The sequence below is a fragment of the Emys orbicularis genome, chromosome 2 (assembly GCF_028017835.1).
Source record: "Emys orbicularis isolate rEmyOrb1 chromosome 2, rEmyOrb1.hap1, whole genome shotgun sequence".
In the NCBI taxonomy this organism is placed as follows: domain Eukaryota; kingdom Metazoa; phylum Chordata; order Testudines; family Emydidae; genus Emys; species Emys orbicularis.
In genome coordinates this window covers 57031258-57052468 of record NC_088684.1, presented here as the reverse complement: position 1 = coordinate 57052468, position 21211 = coordinate 57031258, and the positions used below count along the sequence as shown (strand labels likewise).

The 21211-nt window shown below is 45.4% G+C and overlaps 1 protein-coding gene across 4 annotated transcripts in view; it reads right to left on the bottom strand.

Moving 5' to 3' along the window:
* Nucleotides 1-21211, bottom strand: part of JPH1 (junctophilin 1) — a 108171-nt gene that overhangs the window by 17577 nt on the left and 69383 nt on the right. Inside the window, exon 4 of one of the 4 annotated variants that reach the window (XM_065398113.1) lies at nucleotides 18484-18630. The exons of 2 other annotated variants lie outside the window; for them this stretch is intronic. In XM_065398113.1, the coding sequence (XP_065254185.1) occupies nucleotides 18484-18630 (147 nt within the window). Of the gene's footprint in view, nucleotides 1-18483; nucleotides 18631-21211 lie in introns of those variants that run through there. One more of the 4 variants, XM_065398112.1, reaches the window with a different exon arrangement.

Sequence of the window (21211 nt, the reverse complement as noted above, 5' to 3'; positions counted from 1 at the left end):
ATAAAGATCCATGTACTGTTTACTCTAGAGACTAGTTTTGAACTGTGTTTGCTCTTCAGTAGAGAAGGGAATCTAAGCTCTCGTCTACACTACCCGCCGGCTCGGCGGGTAGTGATCGATCTATCGGGGATCGATTTATCGCGTGTAGTGTAGACGTGATAAATTGATCCCCGATCGCTCTCCCGTCGACTGCTGAACTCCAGCAGTGCGAGAGGCTGAAGCAAAGTCGACGGGGGAGCCGCGGCCATCGATCCCGTGCCACGAGGACGCGAAGTAAGTAATTTTAATTCAATCTAAGATACGTCGACTTCAGCTACGCTATTCTCGTAGCTGAAGTTGCATATCTTAGATCGATTTCCCCCCCCAGCATAGACCAGGCCTAAAGCATGACAAACAAAACACACCTGTATATACAGTAAACATTGTTCAGTCTTTCCTTCTGTATAGACTTATATTAAATTTAAAAAATATTTAAAGGTCCTGTTCAAAGAGAAGCACTGTACAAATAATTTTCTAGAAAAAAGGCACCACTTTAAAACCTGGAGAAACCTAGCGTGGAAGAATTAAAATGGTGCAATTTTATATAAGCAGGGTTTTGTAGAAAAAGAAAAGATGGCAACTCTCTATACAGAATCTAATGTCATTCAGAGTACAGTAATGATGACAGTACATAATTCAATTTCAGAGTATTTCAGTGGTAATTATCAAGCAAACACCTATTCCTGTCTTTTAAACCGGAGTGCGTAATTATGTAACATCCCCTAACTTATTTTATTTCTATATAACTGATTAACTAATAATAATGATAGTTGCTTTTGGACCCAGTAGATTTAATTCCTAGGTAATGAATGACATTTCTGTTCACTTTAATGATAATAAGTGTAGTTATATTGTGTTAAGGCTAAATTCTGCCCTGAGAAGTCCACGCAATGCTCCCAGAATTTGGTTCCAATCCTCACCCCAAACTGTCAGAGGTGTAATGATGACATTATCAGATCCATTGCTCGCTGAAGTCAGTGCAGTGCCTAAGTGAAGAAAATATTGCTAATATTTGTATTACATCCATGCTTAAAGTGCACAACCAAGATTGGTGCCCCACTCTGCTAAGCAGAGGCCGTATCCATAGTAACAGAGACACTGAAGAGCTTACAATCCTATTATACAAGACAGAAAAAAGGCAGCAAAAGGAAATATCAAATCCCCATTTTACAGATGAGGAACTGGGGCACAGAGAGTTCATGGCCCCAGTTTAGCAAAGCACTTAAGCACATGCTGAACTGAATAGTCCCACTGAACTCAATAGTCAGTTGTCAATGGAACTGTGCATGTGCTCAAGAGCTTTGCTATATCATGGGCTAAGTGATAGCCCAAGGTCACAAAGAGTGTCTTGGGCAGAACAGGAATTGAACTTGCATCTCCTGAATCCCAGTCCAATGTCTGAATAACTAAAAGCCCATTCTCCAGTTTGGCCCTCAGAAACAAAACAGATACATTGATATGTCATACCACTGTGGATTAGTTGAGAGTTACATTTAGTGAATTAAAAAGTAATTACTACATTCATTCTGGTCTGGAAGACAGAAATACTAAATAATTATCAGGTAAATACACAGGTCTTTACTTTACCCTGGAGCAAAGCAAGAGCACACTGGTTGTAGCGAAAGCTGAAGCTCTAGTTGTTTAAAAAACTGAATGATCTTTTTTGAACAGTGTATTACAACTATTGATTGCTGTTCACTGTATGAGGAATAAGTTAGTGAAAATCCTGTGACTTTGTTATCCTGTGAGGAGATCAATGTTTTTCTGTAACACTACAGCTGCCAACAATATCTGTTCTGCCAGTGAGAATTATTTTATATGCTACTGAATATTTATGCCTAAAGTCTGACTTCAACCTGAACTCAAAGATTATATTAGAGGGTCCCTATCCTGCAGATCCCCAACATGGAGAATGCTCATAGACTTCAGCAAGACTTTCTCACGTTAGAGACTTGCAGGGTAGGACCTTTATAGGTAAGCAGTTCTCAGAAGTCAGGATGATAACTGTGGGGGAAGGAAATAAAAATAATCCCTCATCAGTCTCTTAAACTAAGTATTTCAGTGAGTCAGCACTAGGGTGAAAATAACTGTATTCAGTAAACTTTAGAAAGACAGGATTTTTTTATTATTACTTCATTGTGGATGTGAGTATGTGGAGGGAGGAAGAGCTATAATTAAAGTCTTTGGTGCGTGTTTTATTTTAATATTTCGAAAGGTTAAATTACACGAAAAAAGAGCTTTTCCACTGCTAGGCAGCACATGTCAATGGATGGCTGTTTAGAGGCATATGTAAAATGAATTGCTGGGGTCAGTGGACAGTTTTGTCCACATTACCACTTACTATGGTTGTGGATTTATTTATGTTTGGTGAGATTTTCTGGCAGTATCTGTACAGTGACCAAGGACTGAATGGAATTGGAGACTAATGACTCAATCCTTCAAGGTGCTGATCTCCTTCAAGTAGTAAACACCTTGCAGGATCCAGCACTAAAGCATTCTTCTAATGTCTAAAGATGGTTTCCCATTCCGGGTCATATCTGAGGCGTTTTGATGGGGAACACTGTAGATCTAGCACCTTTCAGTGAACTCAATTGTACAAAAAAATGACAAAATAACACAAACTACTCAGTAACATGTTCCATCTTGTTCATATGATATAAACAGTCAGCTTGTTTGCACAAGCTCTGAGCAAGTTTTGAGCAAGTTTTGAGTAACACAGTCAAATCAATGGTTACAGAAACAGTACAACTTCACTTGTACAGCATCTTTCATAATAACTGAACCTGAGAACACGGTTCATACAATTGCGTAGTTTAAAAATGAATAATAGCAGAAGGAGGGAAAAAGGCATGATCTAGGCAAAGGTTTAGAATACAATTTCAGCTGGGATTTGAAAGTAAAGGGATAGTTGATGACACAGCATTCAGTGCTGTTTACAAGGAACCTGAGGTCAGAAGCTGATTTGCATTTTCAGCCTCTGGCTGGTTAGTCAGTATACCCAGGATTTTTAAGTGCCAGTCAACAGTGTGCCCAGGAAGTCATTAAACTTTAACTTCTCTGGATTGGATTTTAAAATTGTCCTTGCCTGCCTGGCAATAATATATTTTTCCTACTTGCTAGCTCTAGCATTGAGATGTCTCAGGGTCAATAGGTTTGCCCAGATAGGCAAATTAAAAGACAAAAAGCCATGTCTATGCTACAAAGTTTGGTCAATGCAAGTTACTTTGGTGTACAGCCGACAACCTTTGTATATTGCGTGGGTCCATGCACGCCTGGGTGCGTGCTTTGGTGCTGCATGTACTCATCACAAGTGCTTGCATCCATGTAAAATGTGGTGCACCACGGGTAGGTATCAGAGTTCGTCCTGTGCCGCCATCTGACACAATGCCTTGTGGGACATTTTTGCCATGCTTTGTGAAATACCAGTGATTCACCCAGGGATTTCTGGGAGCTGGGGTCAAATTCCTACCATGCCACTTTCTCTATTCCATAATGTTTTCCACAGCTCACAACTTTCATGCTGGTTGCAAAACTCCCATAGTCCTGCATGCCGCTTTTCAGTCTCTGTCATCTCTTTGGCAGAAGCATGGACTCTGAACAGCTCAGCACAATTCTCATGAACGTTGCTAATACAGAATGCACAATTCTCCGGTATTTGCAGAACCTGAGCAAGTACTATTATAACTGGGATTGTAAAGAGGAAGACATGGAGATGTTCAAATGCAGAAACTGGATGATGATGGGAAAAAATGCCAGTGGATTTCTGCTTCTGGTCTCAAGAAATGAGCACCGATTGGTGTAATTGCAGCATAAGGTACATTTGGGGTGACGAGTAATGACTGCAGAACTTTTGGATGCAAAAGATCACATTTCTGGATCTGTGTGCTAAGCTCACCCAGACCTTCAGCATAGGGACACCAAAATGACAGCTGCATTGTCAGTGAGAAGCACGTGGCAACCATGCGAAGCTTGCAATGCCGGACTGCTATCAGTAGTGGGCAATCAGCTTAGAGTTGGAAAATCCACAATGGGGGCCGTTGTCATCCTTGTGCGTAAGGCCATTATGCGTCTCCTGCTACACAGGACTGTGACCCTGGGTAATGTAAAGGACGTATGGATGGATTTACAACATTGGGGTTCCTGAATTGCTGTGGGTTGGTAGATGCACCCATATCACTATTCTGGCGCCAGTCCACTTTGCCCCTGAGTACATCACCAGAAAGGGATACTTTTCCATGGTTAAGCAGGGACATTCTTTCCTGACCGCCGGATTACCATTGGTGATACTGAAATAGCAATAGCTATTCTGAGGGGCCCAGCCTACCCCTTGCTCCCATGGCTCATGAAGGTTTACAGTGGCCACCTGCCCAGCACCAAAGAAAGTTTCAACTACTGGCTCAGCAGGTATAGAATGACAGTTGAATGTACTTTTGATACATTGAAGAGATGCCAGTGCTGTTTACTCAGTAGACTGGAATTCAGCAAGGCAAACATGCCCCTGGTTATAGCTGCACATTGTGTACTGCATAATATCTGTGACGTGAAGGGGGAAAAAGCTACTGCCACACTGAAGGGGTGAAGTGGTCAGGCTGTCTGCTGAATTTCAACAGCCAAAACCCAAGGCTATTAGAAGAGCCAACTTTGGAGCTGTGTGGGTGACGGAGGCCTTACAAGAACCGTTAACAGTCAGCCACAGTAATGTTGTGTGATGCTTTTATGAAATAGGGTCTCTCATGTGTATAGGGCTGAGTCAAAGAAGGGGACAGACCGCAGCAAGGCAGAGATGGCTGTCAACAGGAGGGCCTAGGGAGCACTGACGACGGAGTTCTCCAATGATTGGAAAGGATGCTGAATGCTGGATCTCTGGGGATGTAGGTCAGTAATGCTCTGCAGCATCTGAGTTTATTGCCTGAGCAAACCCATTATGCCCTGGTGCACTTCCACAACCCTCCCCCCTGCCCCCCACAGAACACAACTTCTCCAACTGAAACTATTTCCCCCCTAGATTTGGGATTCAAAGTCTCTGGCTAATTGTGCTGCTTTTTTTATCATTGCTCTTCCTCCCCACTCCACATCGGAGGCAATAGTGATGCCAGTGCCTGCCAATAGCTCTGCTCTTGCCTTTGAACATTCTTTAGGGTATCCTCCAGATCTGATTTTTGTATGTGGAATTGTTGTGCCTGGACAGGGCAGCCCCTTGGCATGCAACTTCAGAGGTGAGCCAAAATATCTTCTGAGGTCAGTATGACATAACATGATGTTGTGTCATGGCAGATTGTGCTATAATCCAACAATGCCATGTCATCATGCTGTGATGTAAATGTCACGATGCACAAATATGTCTGAGGACAAACTTTAAAAGGTGGCATCCCAAAATCCCCATTTGCCTCTAAAGCAGTCTCATATTCACCTCTCCCTCTCTCATAAAGTAAGAGAGGCTACTTTAATTTTTAACTGCTGCAGGCCTTTAGTTACTATGTACCCCACATGCAAAAACCCATGTATTCATTATGCTTAAAAAATATAGTACCTCAAGTTAGCCCTCTGAAATGCTTGCTTTATTTCTTTTTAGAACCAATATCATAGTGCACTACAAACAACTTCCACGTAATTTTGCTACAATGCCTAATTCTTTCAAAACCACTACTGGTGCTTAACTCTCCCGTGACACCCATGAACAAGATGGGGCCTCTTCCAATCTTACAATCAAACACACAATTTGGCCTCCTTCTAGCCAAACTCCAAAAGTGCTTAGTCACTTAGTTACAGGCCATGTACAGGCTTGGCCAAGGTCAGTTCCCAAGTCTGTCATTTATTCTGCTCTGCTGTTGACATGCTGGGGATAAACTGTTGACATGGATTGGAGATTGGCTGCTGCACTTCTAAACCTCCTGCCTTTCAGAGATAAATGCATTATAAAATGGAAATGACTTTGTTAGCATAACATAACGTGATACTTAACTCACAAACCGTAGGAACGTAAAACTCCAACCAAGCATTACCTGACTTGCTAGAGAAAGTATAAGGGTGTCAAAAATGTAGGTGAACTTGCATAAAATGGTCCAGGTTGTATGCAACATCATGAACTTGCAACTCAAACAGCATGGTAAACAAGTTTATCCAACAGTGAAAACTTTGAAAGGTAGCATTTCTCAACCGTTCAATGCAATATCAAATCCTAACATCAATTCCTGCAAAGCTACCTTAAGCACAAGTCTCCCTATCATTCACTTAATTGAGTACAGTATTTAGGCAGGATTTTTGCATGTAATATCCGTAGCTGTTTTCAGATTAGTAAAAAAAGACCCTAATTTCTCATTATTCAAAATAAACCTTAAAAGCAACATTTTCAAAAAATTTCCAAGTACATATTTACAAGATGGACAATATGTATTAAGGGACTTGATCTGATGGCGTAAATAGTAGACTAGTGAATCTCTCAAATGGCTATCAATAAACACTTAAGGGACAACAGTGTTTGTGCCCCTTCTCTGTTCTTTTTGAGTACATCTACACTGCAATTAGACACCCGCAGCTGGACTGTGCCAGCTGACTCAGGCTCACAGGGCTTAGGCTAAGGGGCTGCTTACCTGATACATTGTAGTGTATCTGCAGTGTAGACCTTGGGTAGGGTTACCATATTTAAAAAATAAAAAAAGAGGACACTCCACGGGCCCTGGCCCCGCCCCTTTCCCACCCCCGCCCCAACTCCGCCCCTTCCCCGCCCAACTCTGCCCCTTCCCTGCCCCTTCCCCAAAGTCCCCGCCCTAACTCCCCCTCCTCCCTCCCAGCCATGCGAAAAGGGCTGCCCAAGCGCTACCAGCTTCACGGTTTGCCGGGCAGCCTCCAGACCCTGTGCCCCCGGCCGGGCACTTCCCCTCCCGGGCTCCGCCTGCTGTGCTCCTCCCCTGACTCTTCAGCTCTGTTTAAGAGCTGAGCTGCCCAAGCGCTACCGGCTTCGGGCAGCCCCCATGCCTCTGGACCCTGCGCCCCCGGAGCCCGGGAGGGGAAGTGCCCGGCCGGCGGCTCAGGGTCCGGAGGCATGGGGGCTGCCCGAAGCCGGTAGCACTCGGGCAGCTCAGCTCTTAAACAGAGCAGAAGAGTCAGGGGAGGAGCACAGCAGCCGCGGGAGGGGAAGTGCCCGGCCGGCGGTATTTTTCCCGGACATGTTCGGCTTTTTGGCAATTCCCCCCGGACGGGGGTTTGATTACCAAAAAGCCGGACATGTCCGGGAAAAACCGGACGTATGGTAACCCTACCTTGGGGACCCTCCCATTTTGCGGGTTCCTAGAGCCCGGGCTCCAGTCTACGCTGCAGTTAAACAGTCTCTTAGCCCAAGTCAGCTGGCATGGGCCAGCCACAGGTTTATAACTGGAATGCAGACATACCCTCTATGACTATCCTAGCAAATGTCTAAAGGAGAGCAGGAGGAATGTTTGTGTAAACAGCACATTTTGAACTCATGTGAGTATCTGCACTGTAAATTAGGGCCTAATCCTGCAATGATAGGCCCCTACACATCTATGGAGCCCCATTTGGAAATACTGTGCCTGGATTTGGATCTGATATGAAAGATAGGGTGACCAGATAGAAAGTGTGAAAAATTGGGAAAGCAGATGGGGGGTAATAGGCGCCTAGATAAAAAAAAGCCCCGAATATCAGGACTGTCCCTATAAAATCCGGACATCTGGTCATCCTAATGAAAGATGGCATTGTGTGTAGTACATTTCTCTACAACACCGCGCTGGGACATTAGTTCATTGTCTCAGAGGAAAGAATGGAACTTATTGAATCACCAACACTGCTTCCTGAAGGCACTTTGTTTTCCTAAGTATCCCTTTACTAACCAGGACTGACTGTACTTAGTTTATATTTGACAAGATCATATTCCAATGAGATATGGCTGCTGGGGCAGGACAGGCTTAATTTTTCCTGGCCGAATAACTTACATATGCTGTAATCTTCATGAGTGCCACTGATTTTTAAAGGCTCACTTAGCCCTGAGCTACTCCCCCATAGGCAGACACCTTGATATGGGACAATTGACAAGATAAATAAAGTTTTAGGCTTTGCAAATATAACAGCAATCCTTTAAAAAATATTTAATTTCATTTGGGCTTCTTGGGGGCACAATGCAGTTATTAGAACCTCTGGTCATTTATTCCTTTTTACAATTGCTCTGAAGAGTAACCCTTGATCATATTTTGTAAAATCTGAATAAATACATAAAAAAGTTTTAACCAATATTAACTAAAGCAGCATAATGGTATTCTGTTCTAAAAATGGTTTTGTATCAAACAGAAAAGCTAATGCATGCTCTCCATGATGTGCTGATTCTGCAGGACTGACAGTAGTGAAAAGAAGTAAATATGTATTTGTCACTAAAATAAGCAGATATGACTGAATATATGCAGATATGTGGCATAAACAGCTGTTTTTACAGTCAGTTGTCACAGTAGAATTACACACTGATTTTTGTAACATTTCTTTGAATATCTTCCAGCTTGTCCACATCTTTCTAGTATCGAGGTGCCCCCAAATAACCTTAGTATTCCAGGTGCAGTGTCACCAGTCACGTGGAGAAGGGACTAATACCTTCCTTCTCCATGACGTGCTGCCTTTGCATATACAGCCTAAAATAGCATTAGCTATTTTGCTGCCATATCACATTTCAAGTGCATGGGTCTGATTCTGCTCCCAGGAGAGTTTGGCAAATGACTTCAATGGGCGTACGATCACGTCTCATATCTAATATGCTGACTCCTGTCACTGCTATGTTTCTTTGATATTATTACTGGTGGTCAAGTTTCTTCCTTTCATTTTAAACATTTAGGTTGATGATTTCAGCCTTATGTGTTAGCTTGGCTTTGTCTCAGATAGTCCAATTGTGAATCCCTTACTTGCACTGGGGAGCAGTTACTCATATGAGAGTGGTAATATTGATTTCTGTCCCCCAGTAATTATTTCCAGTCCATATTTGTAACTTCAACCAACTACTTTGTTCTTCTCTGTCATCACTTGCACTTGCATTACCTCATTTTACTATCACTGGCTGATTTAAATATATTGTGTGCCTCTTCTACATTTAATTAATGGAGATACTAACAAAGATCTACCACTTCTTCCTATGTCATCTCATTAGATGCCTCCTCCCTGAGCTCTCTGAGGACAAAAAAAAAAAAAAAAAAAAAAGGGTAATGGTAAAATGACACAGTTTTCAGTCCATGTGCCAATGCTCATATCTATACCAATTTGATTGTTTTTTTAAAAAAAGAGAATTACAAAATCAGTAGGCAAGGGAATGCAGTAACTGTAATATCTTGTTTTAGCAAAGCATGGTTTTACAGTAGACTCTTGCCAAGTCATATTTGAAAATTTCAATAGAGTTGGTCTGGTATGTCTTGTTCTTGAAAAAGCCAAGCTGTTTATTGCTCATGGTTCTGTTAACCTAGAGAAGTTCTCCCCCCCTCACCCCCTTAACATGTGTTGCATAACTCCATCAAAGATCTAGTTGAACTTGGGCACTCCCAGATTATTGTGAGGGGATTCACACACTGAATCCCCATGTTCTTTAAGCCTCTGGAGTGTGAACAAAATCCAGGCACTGCCCTGGCTTGGGGCAGGCACACTCGAAGTGCAAATTCTTTGTCTAGCACCCTCCCCTCCGAGCTGAGACCCCATGCTCTTGACTTAATCTCATGAGAAACACACGCAACTTAATACAAAAATAATAACCCTTACACACATTTCCCTGCCTTAGTTTCCTCAGCACTCTAGAATATTCTCTGGGGTGTCCAGGATCCTTCTGCTGAAGCTCATGTCTTGACTTCTGAACCACGGAGCCTCTCTCCCTAGGTCAGCTTGCGTTTTCTGAGTTTGGTTGGTTCTGCAGTGAAATCTAGTCCTCCTGCTTTGAAAGCATGCCTGTCTCTTCACATCTCCTGCCCAAACTTCCCATGTCTCTCTCCAAAGCCTTCCCCTTAAGAGTCCTTTTAAAAACTCTTGCTTTGTCCCTTTGTTCTGTTGGAGGATTTTCCACTTGTTCCACTTCCTCCTCCCTGCAGACAAGTTGGAGGAAGTAGCTTTTTCCAGCCTCATCAGCCAACCTGTCATTCAGGTGTTTCATAGTAACAACTTCATAATATGGACCAGAATTCATAATTTGTACAGACAGATTCCCCAAACTGTCACAAACTCTACCAGAGACTTTTATGTGAACCCCCCCCCCCCATTCCATCGTGATGTTGAGCTAATGGATTTGCATAGCTGTACTGGCTCCACTGCCTGTTGGGCCACAGATCACCACAAAGGAGGGAGAAGAATTTGCCTCACTGCATCTGAATGCATTTACAAAATGTATAATTATAAGCCAAGTAACAAGTTTTCCTTCCTGCACATATTTGGACTTGGAGAGGGGTTGTTTAGTTAACATGCCCTGAACGAAACCTGGACTTTTGGATTGCAACTGGGGATTAATATTTACTACTCCAAAGCAGAGATTATTGAGTAAATTAAAAAGAGTTGTTCTATACAAAATAAGAGCAGCTGTTGAGCCCTCAGAATCTCTACAAGGCCATGTAGGCTCCATAGCAGTCTGACCAATTTAGAGGAAATATCAACATGAACAAGAAGCGAAGAAAATAAAAATATCCACCATGATGAGATTTAGAGCTGTATGCAGGGAGTTGAGATCTGTAAATACACAAACCAACCCTTGGGCATCTCAGGTCCATCCATCTACCTAACACAGCCAACAGAAATTACTGCAACATTAGTAATACTCCAGGTATATAGACTGACCAGCCTTAGGCCAAAACTACAACCAACTGTGTGTGTAAGAAATTTTAAACAAGAACAAAATATGCAATGTGGAGGTGGGAGAGAAACGATATCTTTCACTACTGTGGGGTGCTCTTGTCTCTCAGCCCATCTCTCACTGCATCATTGTCCTTCTAGTGCTGCAAGGGGTGCAATCATCTTGTTTATGAGGAGAGGATTTCTGAGTTGATGTCTGGGTGGAATTGCTCACGAGGAAAGCCTGATAAATTCTGACTTCTAACCTGGGGAAGCATTCAAGTTGAGTAGCATCAAAACAATCCCCTCCACCCCCATTGAGGTTTACTGTACCCAGAAGATAAGGGATACTCCCCTCATGGACTATAGGAAGATTGGAGAGAGGATGTTTAACAAAATTGTAATAGCAAAGGCTCCCCCCCCCCCCCCCCCGGGCATCAAAACAGCTTCCTTAAAGACAGATGGCAACCCACTCCCCAAAAGGGAAAATGCTGATGTCATAGAAATTTCTGTCCGTTCCAGCTGAGGAATAAGGAGAGACGGACACAGCTAATCAAGCAAGGAGCCCCGGGAGGGGCGATCCGTTTATTTCAATTGCAATTGGGTTCGAGCTCATAAGTCAGCAAGAACAAAGAAAACACTTACACCAAAGCATTATATGCAGTTGCTTATGATAATCTATCGCTCTATGATTGGCCAAAATTTGCCATCATTACCATACATAATTAGCAAGCTACATGTATCTGCCCCTCTTATGACCCTTTATTGTTCATCTATTTGCCCCCTCCTCCTTACATATTTTGCAAACTAAGCGGTTAGCTATCTGCAGGATGCAGGCACAGAAAGGTCCATTGTCTCCAGGTTTGGAGTTTGGCTACATTTCCTCTTGAAGGAACTTCCTGACTACCTATAGCTGACCCTGCATTTTGTCCTTCTTTCTCCCATGTGTACGTGACAAATTTGCCCCCTGGCAGTTAAGTAGAATAATTTTATATCACTGATAATCTGGAGCAACAACAGATCCAGACGCTGATCTAACTCATAGGTTGTAGCTCAGAGCACTCATTATGCCTTTAGAACTTCAGTGAGCAATATTAGCTTGAAATTCAAAACAAGGAAGATGCAGTGTTGTTCCCTCAAGATTGTGCTGTGTCATCATGGAGGTACACAACATAGTTCAGATATGAGTGGTTTTATCTGCAAATACTCACTGTTTTGGACTCATTATGCAAGATGCTGATCTCAGTTACATCAGTTTTCCGTAAGTGTAACTTCAGTAACAACTCCTTGACTTCAATAATAACTTCTGATTCTCGGGGGGGGGGGGGGGGGGGGATAGCTCAGTGGTTTGAGCATTGGCTTGCTAAACTCAGGGTTGAGAGTTCAATCCTTGAGGGGGCCATTTAGGGAACTGGGGTAAAAAATCTGTCTGGGGATTAGTCCTGCTTTGAGCAGGGAGTTGGACTAGATGACCTCCTGAGGTCCCTTCCAACCCTGATATTCTATGATTCTAGTGCAAGATCAGAATCAGGCTCACAATCAGAGTCATCTCTGACTATTGTATAACAGAATTCATGCCCCGTTTGCATTAAAAGATGCATTGCTTCTCCCCAAGTCATGTGATTATGTGAGAATCTCAGTTTTTGTTTTCCAAAAAGTGAATTTCTAACCCTCACAGAACTACCGCCCCCTAGACCAGGGGTGGGCAAACTATGGCCCGGGGGCCACATCCGGCCCACTAGACGTTTTAATCCAGCCCTCGAGCTCCCACAGGGAGTGGGGTCAGGGGCTTGCCCCACTCCATGCAGCTCCCAGAAGCAGTGGCATGTCCCCCCTCCGGCTCCCACATGTAGGGTCAGCCAAGGGGCTCCACACGCTGCCCCTGCAGCTCCCATTGGCCGGGAACCGCAGCCAATGGGAGCTGCAGGGGCGGCACCTGCGGACAGGGCAGCGCGCAGAGCCGCCTGGCTGCGCCTCCACGTAGTAGCTGGAAGGGGGACATTCAGTTGCTTCTCGGAGGTAAGTGCCGCCCGAAGCCTGCACCCCTGACCCCGTTCTGCACCCCAATCCCCTGCCCCAGCCCTGATCCCCCTCCCGCCCTCCAAACCCCTCGGTCTCAGCCCGGAGCACCCTCCTGCATCCACAAACCCTCATCCCCACCTTGGAGTCCTCACCCCCCCCCTCGCACCCCAACCCTCAATTTTATGAGTATTCATGGCCCGCCATACAATTTCCATACCCAGATGTGGCTCTGGGGCCAAAAAGTTTGCCCACCCCTGCCCTAGACCCCTAGCAATACCCCTTTGCTGTCTGCAGTGCTAGAAATCAGATTATGCATGCTCCTAGCATGAGTAGGCTAAGAGGCAGGGCTTCTTGTTCACCACATTACTTATCTTTGCAGTCACACTTGTGGTACTGTATTCCCAATATGCAAATACTAAGGTAACTAATTACAGAAAAGGTAAATGTCAGGACTTTAATGGTATTTCAATATTCACGATTCAGACTGACATCTCACTTTTACAATATGCTAGTTTGTTTTACTGCTTTACTCCCTTTTCAGTCTCCCTCTAAACTACAGTATAACAGTTAGAACGTTTTGACACCTGCTGGTGTCTGTGTAAAATGAGTGTTATATTTAAGTATGAAAATAGGTACATCTAATTGTTCAACTGGAATGTAAGAGGCATCATGCTAGGGGGCAAGCTGAAATTGTTTCATTTCATAATTGTAAATTGCACCCCACATTGTACCAGTATATACTGAGTAGGAGGCAAGAGTTTGAGGACTCAGAATTTAAGAGCCTGATCCAAAGACTCTCATAGATTTCACTGGGCTTAGGCCTCAGGAGAATCAGATCGGATCTGGTTAAAAGAGAAAAGACACAATAATCAGTTGTTTAAGGAGAAACGTCTGCATTTCAAATGGGAGACTTTAGCCTTCACTCTGTTTCTCTTTCTTAAAGAGATATCCCATGTTGATATCCCATGTGCAGTCATGTCTGCCTTGCTGACAGACTGCTTGCTTATCACACATACAGTTCTAGCCAAGAAGAGGGTAAAATTACATTTTCCCACAATATCTTTTTTTCCCCCAAGACAATTCAATGCAATGAAAGGCTGTGTCTTAACTAGAGTCATGGAGATTGAGAATATCTCATGCTTCATTATCTTTCAGTAATACCTAATGGGACTCTATGGAGATGCTGTAAACCTAATACTGTAGGCTTGGGCAACTGAGAAATTGCTATAACGGAGACAACAATGGTGAGTTTGTTTTCTTTTAAACATGCATAAACCCATGAACCCATATTTTGAATAATGGCTCTTGGAGAGGGATATATAAATATTATTATGGACGTGCCTTGTTTATTATTGTTAATGATGTATGGTAATAAGAAATGGTGCTCTATCAGTCATAGCTATGCTATATTGGAAATATTTAAACATAACACTGCAGCGTACTGTGAGGTTCAGAACTGGATGATATCAGACAGAAGTGATCTATTTGAGCAAAACATTCAGAACTTTCAGCCTGAAACCGGATATGTTAAAATTAATGCACCTTTGAGGAGATTCACAGCTACACAATTCAACACAATGCAAATCCTATGCTGTATTGCGGATGATGTGGGATACTTAAAATTTGGTCAAAATCTTTGAATATTTCAGTCCCTTAAAACAAAGCTTTTTAAGAAAAGGAGCAGAAATTAAAATATACATCTCACATCACATGTCTGGAAATGTTTATAATGGATTAGGAAACTTAAAATCAAGATTCATAAAACCTGCTCTTTCCATCTCTAACTACACAGGTTGTAAATGTTCCCACACAAGAGACTGACTCAGCAAAAACTTTCTAAAAACTATTACGTGATCTACCTGCCTATGAATTTTCCTCTTCTGTTCTCTTGCTGGCCATAATCCTGCCTGCAGAATTGAGGATGAATGACATAGCTTTGCATCACGAATGTCACAAGGACCAGGGGAGGAATCCTTCCACCCAGATCGTAGATGGGCAGTAAACTGCTCTACTGCTGCACTTCATCCTAATGACTGAAGTAGCCGACATATTCTGGCAAACACACCTTTGTGGGAGGTTTGACAGAAGGATATGTATAGCTGCAGATCCCCTGAAGAACTGAGTGCTAAGATGTACAAGGGGCATGCACCCCCTGCAGACTCAATACTGTCCTTTCTTCTCTTGTACAGTAAGGTGAAACAGAGTTCTTTTGCAGAGGGTCTCTACATCTGCGGAGGAGGGGGTCAAGATTTGCCCCACATAATTGGAACAAAACAGTTGTAAAATAGAAATTCTTCTTATACCCCCTTTACACCAAAATCAAGCCATGTTAAATAACATTACTTTTGATCTCCAGGTATGCAATGAAAAGGAACATCTCAGGCAGATAGAAGCCTTGTCCAGGAGGCCAGGATTCACATTGACACACTTTAGCATTTACTGTCTGGCTATTAGGGCCCCTTCTGTCTCCCAATCTTGAGAGCTTCTAGCACCTCTCTTTCTGTAGGCTTCCATACTCCCTATTATCCTCCTCTAACCTATTTAATTTTCACAAGGTCCCTGTTTCCAAGTTCTTACCTTACTCACTCATGGAGAGGTATTAACTGGGCCTATTCAAAAATATTACTATTATGATTATTGGATGTGGCCAAACAACTTGAGTAAATCAAAGCCTATTAAAAATTTAAAGCACATATATATATATTCAAAGCAATGCAGTCCTTTCAAGAAATTTGGTTCTGTGACTTTATTCTGAACCCTTGATGTGTGAATGTATTCAAAATTTAGATTAATTTTTCTCTGTCCATACGCCTTTCTACACTTGTTTGCTTTACGTATACCATTATATAATCCAAAATGAACAATTATAAAAGAAACTTAGAAAATCAAATTTAAATCATTCTTATTTGACCTTTTATTGCTTTTGAAGTCTGTAAGCTAATAGTTACATAACAGTTACATTAATGTCACTTTGCACTCTAAAGAGACAAAACTGCCTACCTAAATTGTTCATGTGAAAGACTGCACTGTGTTTAAGCCAGTGATTCTCCTAGATCAGTGGTCACCAACCCGTTGATTGCGATCGACTGGTCGATCCTGGGGACTCTCCCAGTCGATCGCGCTCTCCGGTGGTGTAGCGGGGCTGCCGCTAAGGCCGGCTCCCTGCCTGCCGCAGCCCCACACCACTTCCAGAAGCGGCCAGCACGCCCCTGCAGCCATGGGATGAGGAGGGATCTCCGTGTGCTGTTCCTGCCTGCAAGCACCGCCCTTGCAGCTCCCATTGGCCGGGAATGGGGAACTGTGGACAATGGGAGCTTTGGGGGAGGTGCCTGCAGAGAAGGGCAGCGTGCAGAGCCATGTGCTCCCCGCCCCCTCTCAGGGGCCACAGAGGCATGTTGGCCCCTTACAGGAGTGGCGTAGGGCCAGGGTAGGCAGGGAGCCTGCCTTAGCCTCGCTGCACCGCCGACCGGGAGCTGGCTGCAGTAAGTGCCACCTGATGGGAGGCCGCACCTCAACCCCCAGCCCTGAGCCCCCTCCCAGAGCCAGCACCCCATACCCCCTCTGACACCCCAACCCCCTGCCCCAGCCCTGCCCCCCTCCCAGAGCCAGCACCCCGCACTCCCTCCTGCACCACAACATTCTGCCCTAACCCGTCCTGCACCCAAACACCCTCCCAGAGCTTGCACCCCTCAACCCCTCCTGCACCAAGCCCCTGCCCCAGCCCTGACCCCCCCTCCCAGAGCCAGCACCCCGCACCTCCTCCTGCACCCCAATCCCCTGCCCCAGGCTCAGCCCAGTGCCTCCTCCAACACTGTGAACCCTTTGGCCCCAGCCCAGTGAAAGTGAGTAAGGCTGGGGAAGAGTAAGCGACGGGGAGACGGGGGATGGAGTGAGCGGGGCGAGGCTTTGGGGAAGGGGCAGGGTAGATCCTGGGTTGCCCTTAAATTCAAAAAAGTGAATTTAGGCATAAAAAGGTTGGAGACCACTGTCCTAGATACACGCCTTTACTGCAACATTTGAAATCATTGGGAGCACTTCCAGGATGTGACCTTATACCGATCTTAGGAAAATACACACACAAGTAGGGTAGAAATAGTGATAGCGCATCCTGTATTTATATTATATATAAATGTAAACTAGAAAGGTTTTGTCAAAACAAAGAAACTGCTCTTTATAATCATGAGGATGTATTGTAGTTTGAGATGTAATAATGACTTTCTTTGTTTTGGCTCAATTTTTTTTTTTTTTTTTTTTGCAGACTAAGTTCCAAGATTATGAGAATAAAGCATGCTGAGACCAAAAAAAATAAACTCATTTTAAAATAAAATTTCAGAAGATCATGAAATGTGTCGTTTCCCATGTATTGTCTCCGCATGTATATCCCGGAAATTGTTCTGAGCTTATGCTCTGGAAATGAGTGTAGTTGCAGGTACTGGAAGGCACATGCAACTATGGAGCCAGGATGCTAAGCTGCCTTATTTCCAGTGGTTGGTGACTTTTGGTAAGGAAAGAGGGAATAGGTTGATGGTAAGAAAAGGTCACAGGGTGAGGGCGCTGGGAGATTGTGGGAAGGCACTGGAGGACTAGTGGCCTTCAACTGCAGGGTTACAACACACTACAGATAGCTTGAGTGGGAAGCTCACTTGAGGTCTGCCTTACTCCCTGAACCATGTTAGCTAACGCGTGATTTCAACCATATCCCATAAATGAGGGAGGAGGGTTTTTTGTCTTGATAGCGGGACAAGTTAATAGGAAAATTGAGCTATAACCTGGAGTGAAGACAAGCCCTAGAACAGAGGTCCCCAAACTGTGGGGCATGGAGAACATTTGGGGGGGGGGGGAGATGCGGCTGAGGCCTGGCCCCATGCCCACCATGGCCCCAGCCTCGACCTCTTTACCCCTGTCTGTGTCCCAGCCTCCCGGAGCTGCGGCCCGGCTCCCAGCTCTGCCGGGGGGGGGGGGGGGGGGAGGGGGAGGGGAGGCAGGAGGGGGTGGGAGAGGAGTGGACAGGGATAAGGTGGGGCACGAGGTAAAAAGTTTGGGGACCTCTGCCCTAGAAAGGTAATCAAAGAGCTGTAACTCTTGACTAAGGGGGGATATGACAGAGGTCTATAAAATCATTAATAGTAAGGAGAAAGTGAATAGGGAAGTGTTATTTACCACTTCACATAACACAAGAACTAGGGGTCACCCAATGAAATTAACAGGCAGCAGGTTTAAAACAAACCAAAAGGAAGTACTTCTTCACACAAACACACAGTCAACCTAGGGAACCTGTGTCAGGGGGACGTTCTGAAGGCCAAAAGTATGACTGGATTCACAAAGGATAAGTTCATGGAGGATGACTTTTAGCCAAGATGGTCAAGGACACGACCCTATGCTCCAGGTGTCCCTAAACCTCCAACTGCCAAAAACTGGGATTGGAAGACAGGGAGTGGATCACATGAAATTGCTCTGTTCTGTACATTCCCTCTGAATCATCGGCCGCTGTCAGAGACAGGATACTGGGCTAGATGGACCACTGATCTGTCCGAGTACGGCTGTTCTAATGTTCTTATTGGACATTATAAGAGACCAGATAATATTCTGAAAATACATATTAACACTAGATAAAAAACGGTTACCCACCTTTTCGTAACTGTTGTTCTTCAAGATGTGCTGCTCATGTTCATTCCATTCTAGGTGTGCACGCCCACGTGCCCGGTCGTTGGAGATTTTTGCCTTAGCGGTATCCGTAGGATCGGCTGTGGTGCCCCCTTGAGTGCCGCGCTCATGCTAGGGATATAAATAACGTATAAAAACAATAACCATGTACCCGATTAAAATTCTATCGGTTACAAGGTTAAACGTTTAACTGGGGAACTAGGAGTGTGGGGCAGAGGGGGTGCTGCAGCACCTCCACGTTTTACGCGGGACTCCGCTGCTGGCCCCGCACCTGGGGACCCCGGCACACCCGGGGTCCTGGTTGCCGACCTGCACCCAGAGTCCCGGCTGCCGGGACCCCGGCGCACCGGGATGCCGGGCACAGGCGGCAGCAGAACCCCGGGCGCACGGGGCTGGCAGCCGGGACCCCAGTGGAGTTTAATTGTTAACAGAAACCGGTTAAACTTTTACATCCCTAGCTCATATGTCAGTATATCAGGCGCAGCTGCCCCTACGCCCTCCCAGTTCCTTCCAGCCGGTAACTCCGATAGAGGGCAGGAGGGCGGGTAATGGAATGGACATGAGCAACACATCTCAAAGAAGTTACGAAAAGGTAGGTAAGCAGTTTTTCTTCTTTGAGTGCTTGCTCATGTCTATTCCATTCTAGGTGACTCACAAGCAGTGTCCATGGAGGTGGGCTCAGAGTTCATGGTCATGCAGCTTGAAGCACTGCTCTGTCAAAGCCAGCATCGTCTCGAGTTTGCTGGGTAAGTGCATAACAAGATGCGAACGTGTGGACAGACGACCAAGTAGTGGTCCTACAGATCTCTTGGACTGGTACCTGGGCCAGGAAGGGCGCTGACAACACTTGCGCCCTAGTCGAGTGTGCCGTCACGATTGCTGGCAGAGCAACTTTTGCCAGCTCAAAGCAGTAGCCGATGCAGGCAGTGATCCAGGATGAAATCCTTTGAGCAGACATTAGGCGACTTTTTATTCTGTCTGCCACTGCAATGAACAACTGCACTGACTTTCGGAACGCCTTCGTTCTATCTATGTAGAAGGCCAACACCCTTCCGACGTTCAGGGAGTGCAGCCTGAGTTTCTCATCTGACATATGAGGCTTTGGAAAGCAGACGAGTAAGTATATGTCCTTTCCTGTGTCATATGAAACTGGGAAACTATCTTAGGCAGAAACGCCCGTGCGGTCGCAGCTGGACCTTATCCTTGTAGAAGACCATATAGGGCGGTTCTGAACCACCCTGATCTCGGACACCCTGTGGGCCGATGTTATTGCAACCAGGAATGAAACCTTCCAGGAGAGAAGCAGGAGAGAGCAGGAAGCCAAAGGCTCGAAGGGAGGCCCCATGAGCCTCAACAGCATGAGATTCAGGTCTCAGGGAGGGACGGGATCCTGGACGTGCAGGTAGAGATGCTCCAGGCCTTTCAAAAACCAGCCCGTCATGTCATGAGCGAAGATTGATCTGACTTGGAACGGAGGGTGGAAAGCCGAGATAGCGTCCAGGTGGACCTTGATCAAAGATAGGGACAAACCTTGGAGTTTGAGGTGCAGCAGATAATCCAGGATCTCCTGCAGCGAAGCCTGCGAGGCCGTTCCGAGGCCCAGCCCGTGAACGTTTTCCACTTGGCCAGGCAAGTCGCTCTGGTGGAGGGGTTTTCCGCTACCCACAAGACCTGCTGAACCTGGGCTGAGCATTCCCGTTCGTCCGCATTCAACCATGCAGTAGCCATGCTGTCAAGTGCAGTGTTGCCAAATTTGGGCGCAGCCATGTGGCCCAACAACTGCAGCAGATGTGAGCGGTGGTGAGCGGGTGGTTCTTCACATGGGAGATCAGGTTTGACATGTCCTGAAAACGCGCTACCAGAAGGAAGGCCCTGGCTCGCATGCAGTTGAGAACTAAACCAATGAACTCTATTCACTGGATTGGCCTTAAGGTGGATTTTTTCTCATTTATTAACAGGCCCAGGTTGCGGCAGGTGGAATGCACCAGACTGAGCTCCTCTGCACTTGTTCCCGAGACCTGCCCTTGATAAGCCAGTCGTCGAGATACGGGAAGACCTGGACCCCTTGACGTCTCAGTTAAGCAGCCACTGGCACCATACATTTTGTGAACAGCCTTGGGGCCGATGAGAGGCCAAAGGGCAGTGCCGTGAACTGAAAATGGCATCCGCTTACTATGAAACAGAGGAAATGTCTGTGACCTTGGAATATGGAAATATGGAAATAAACATCCTTCAAGTCGAGGGGAGCATACCAGTCTTCTGGATCCAGGGAGGGGATGATGGAGGCCAGGGAGACCATGAGAAACTTCAACTTCCTGAGAGACTTGTTGAGGTGACGCAGGTGCAGAATTGGTTTGAGGCCCCCTTTTGCTTTTGGGATTAGGAAGTAGTGGGAATAGAACCCCTTTCCTTTCATGTCCTGAGGGCCCTCCTCCACACACCCCCAAGTACAGGAAGTTTTCGACCTCTTGAACGAGGAATTCCTTGTGAGAAGGGCCCCTGAAGAGGGATGGGGAAGGGGGGGTAGGACGGAGGGGCGGCCGAGAATTGCAGGGTATAGCCCCGAGATACTATGTCCAGCACTCAGCGGTCTGAGGCGACCCACAACCAGACCGAATGGTAGGGACAAAGATGGTCAAGGAAAGAACAAGGTGGATCCGGGGAGCTGACTGGGTCGTCGCTCTCGAGCACA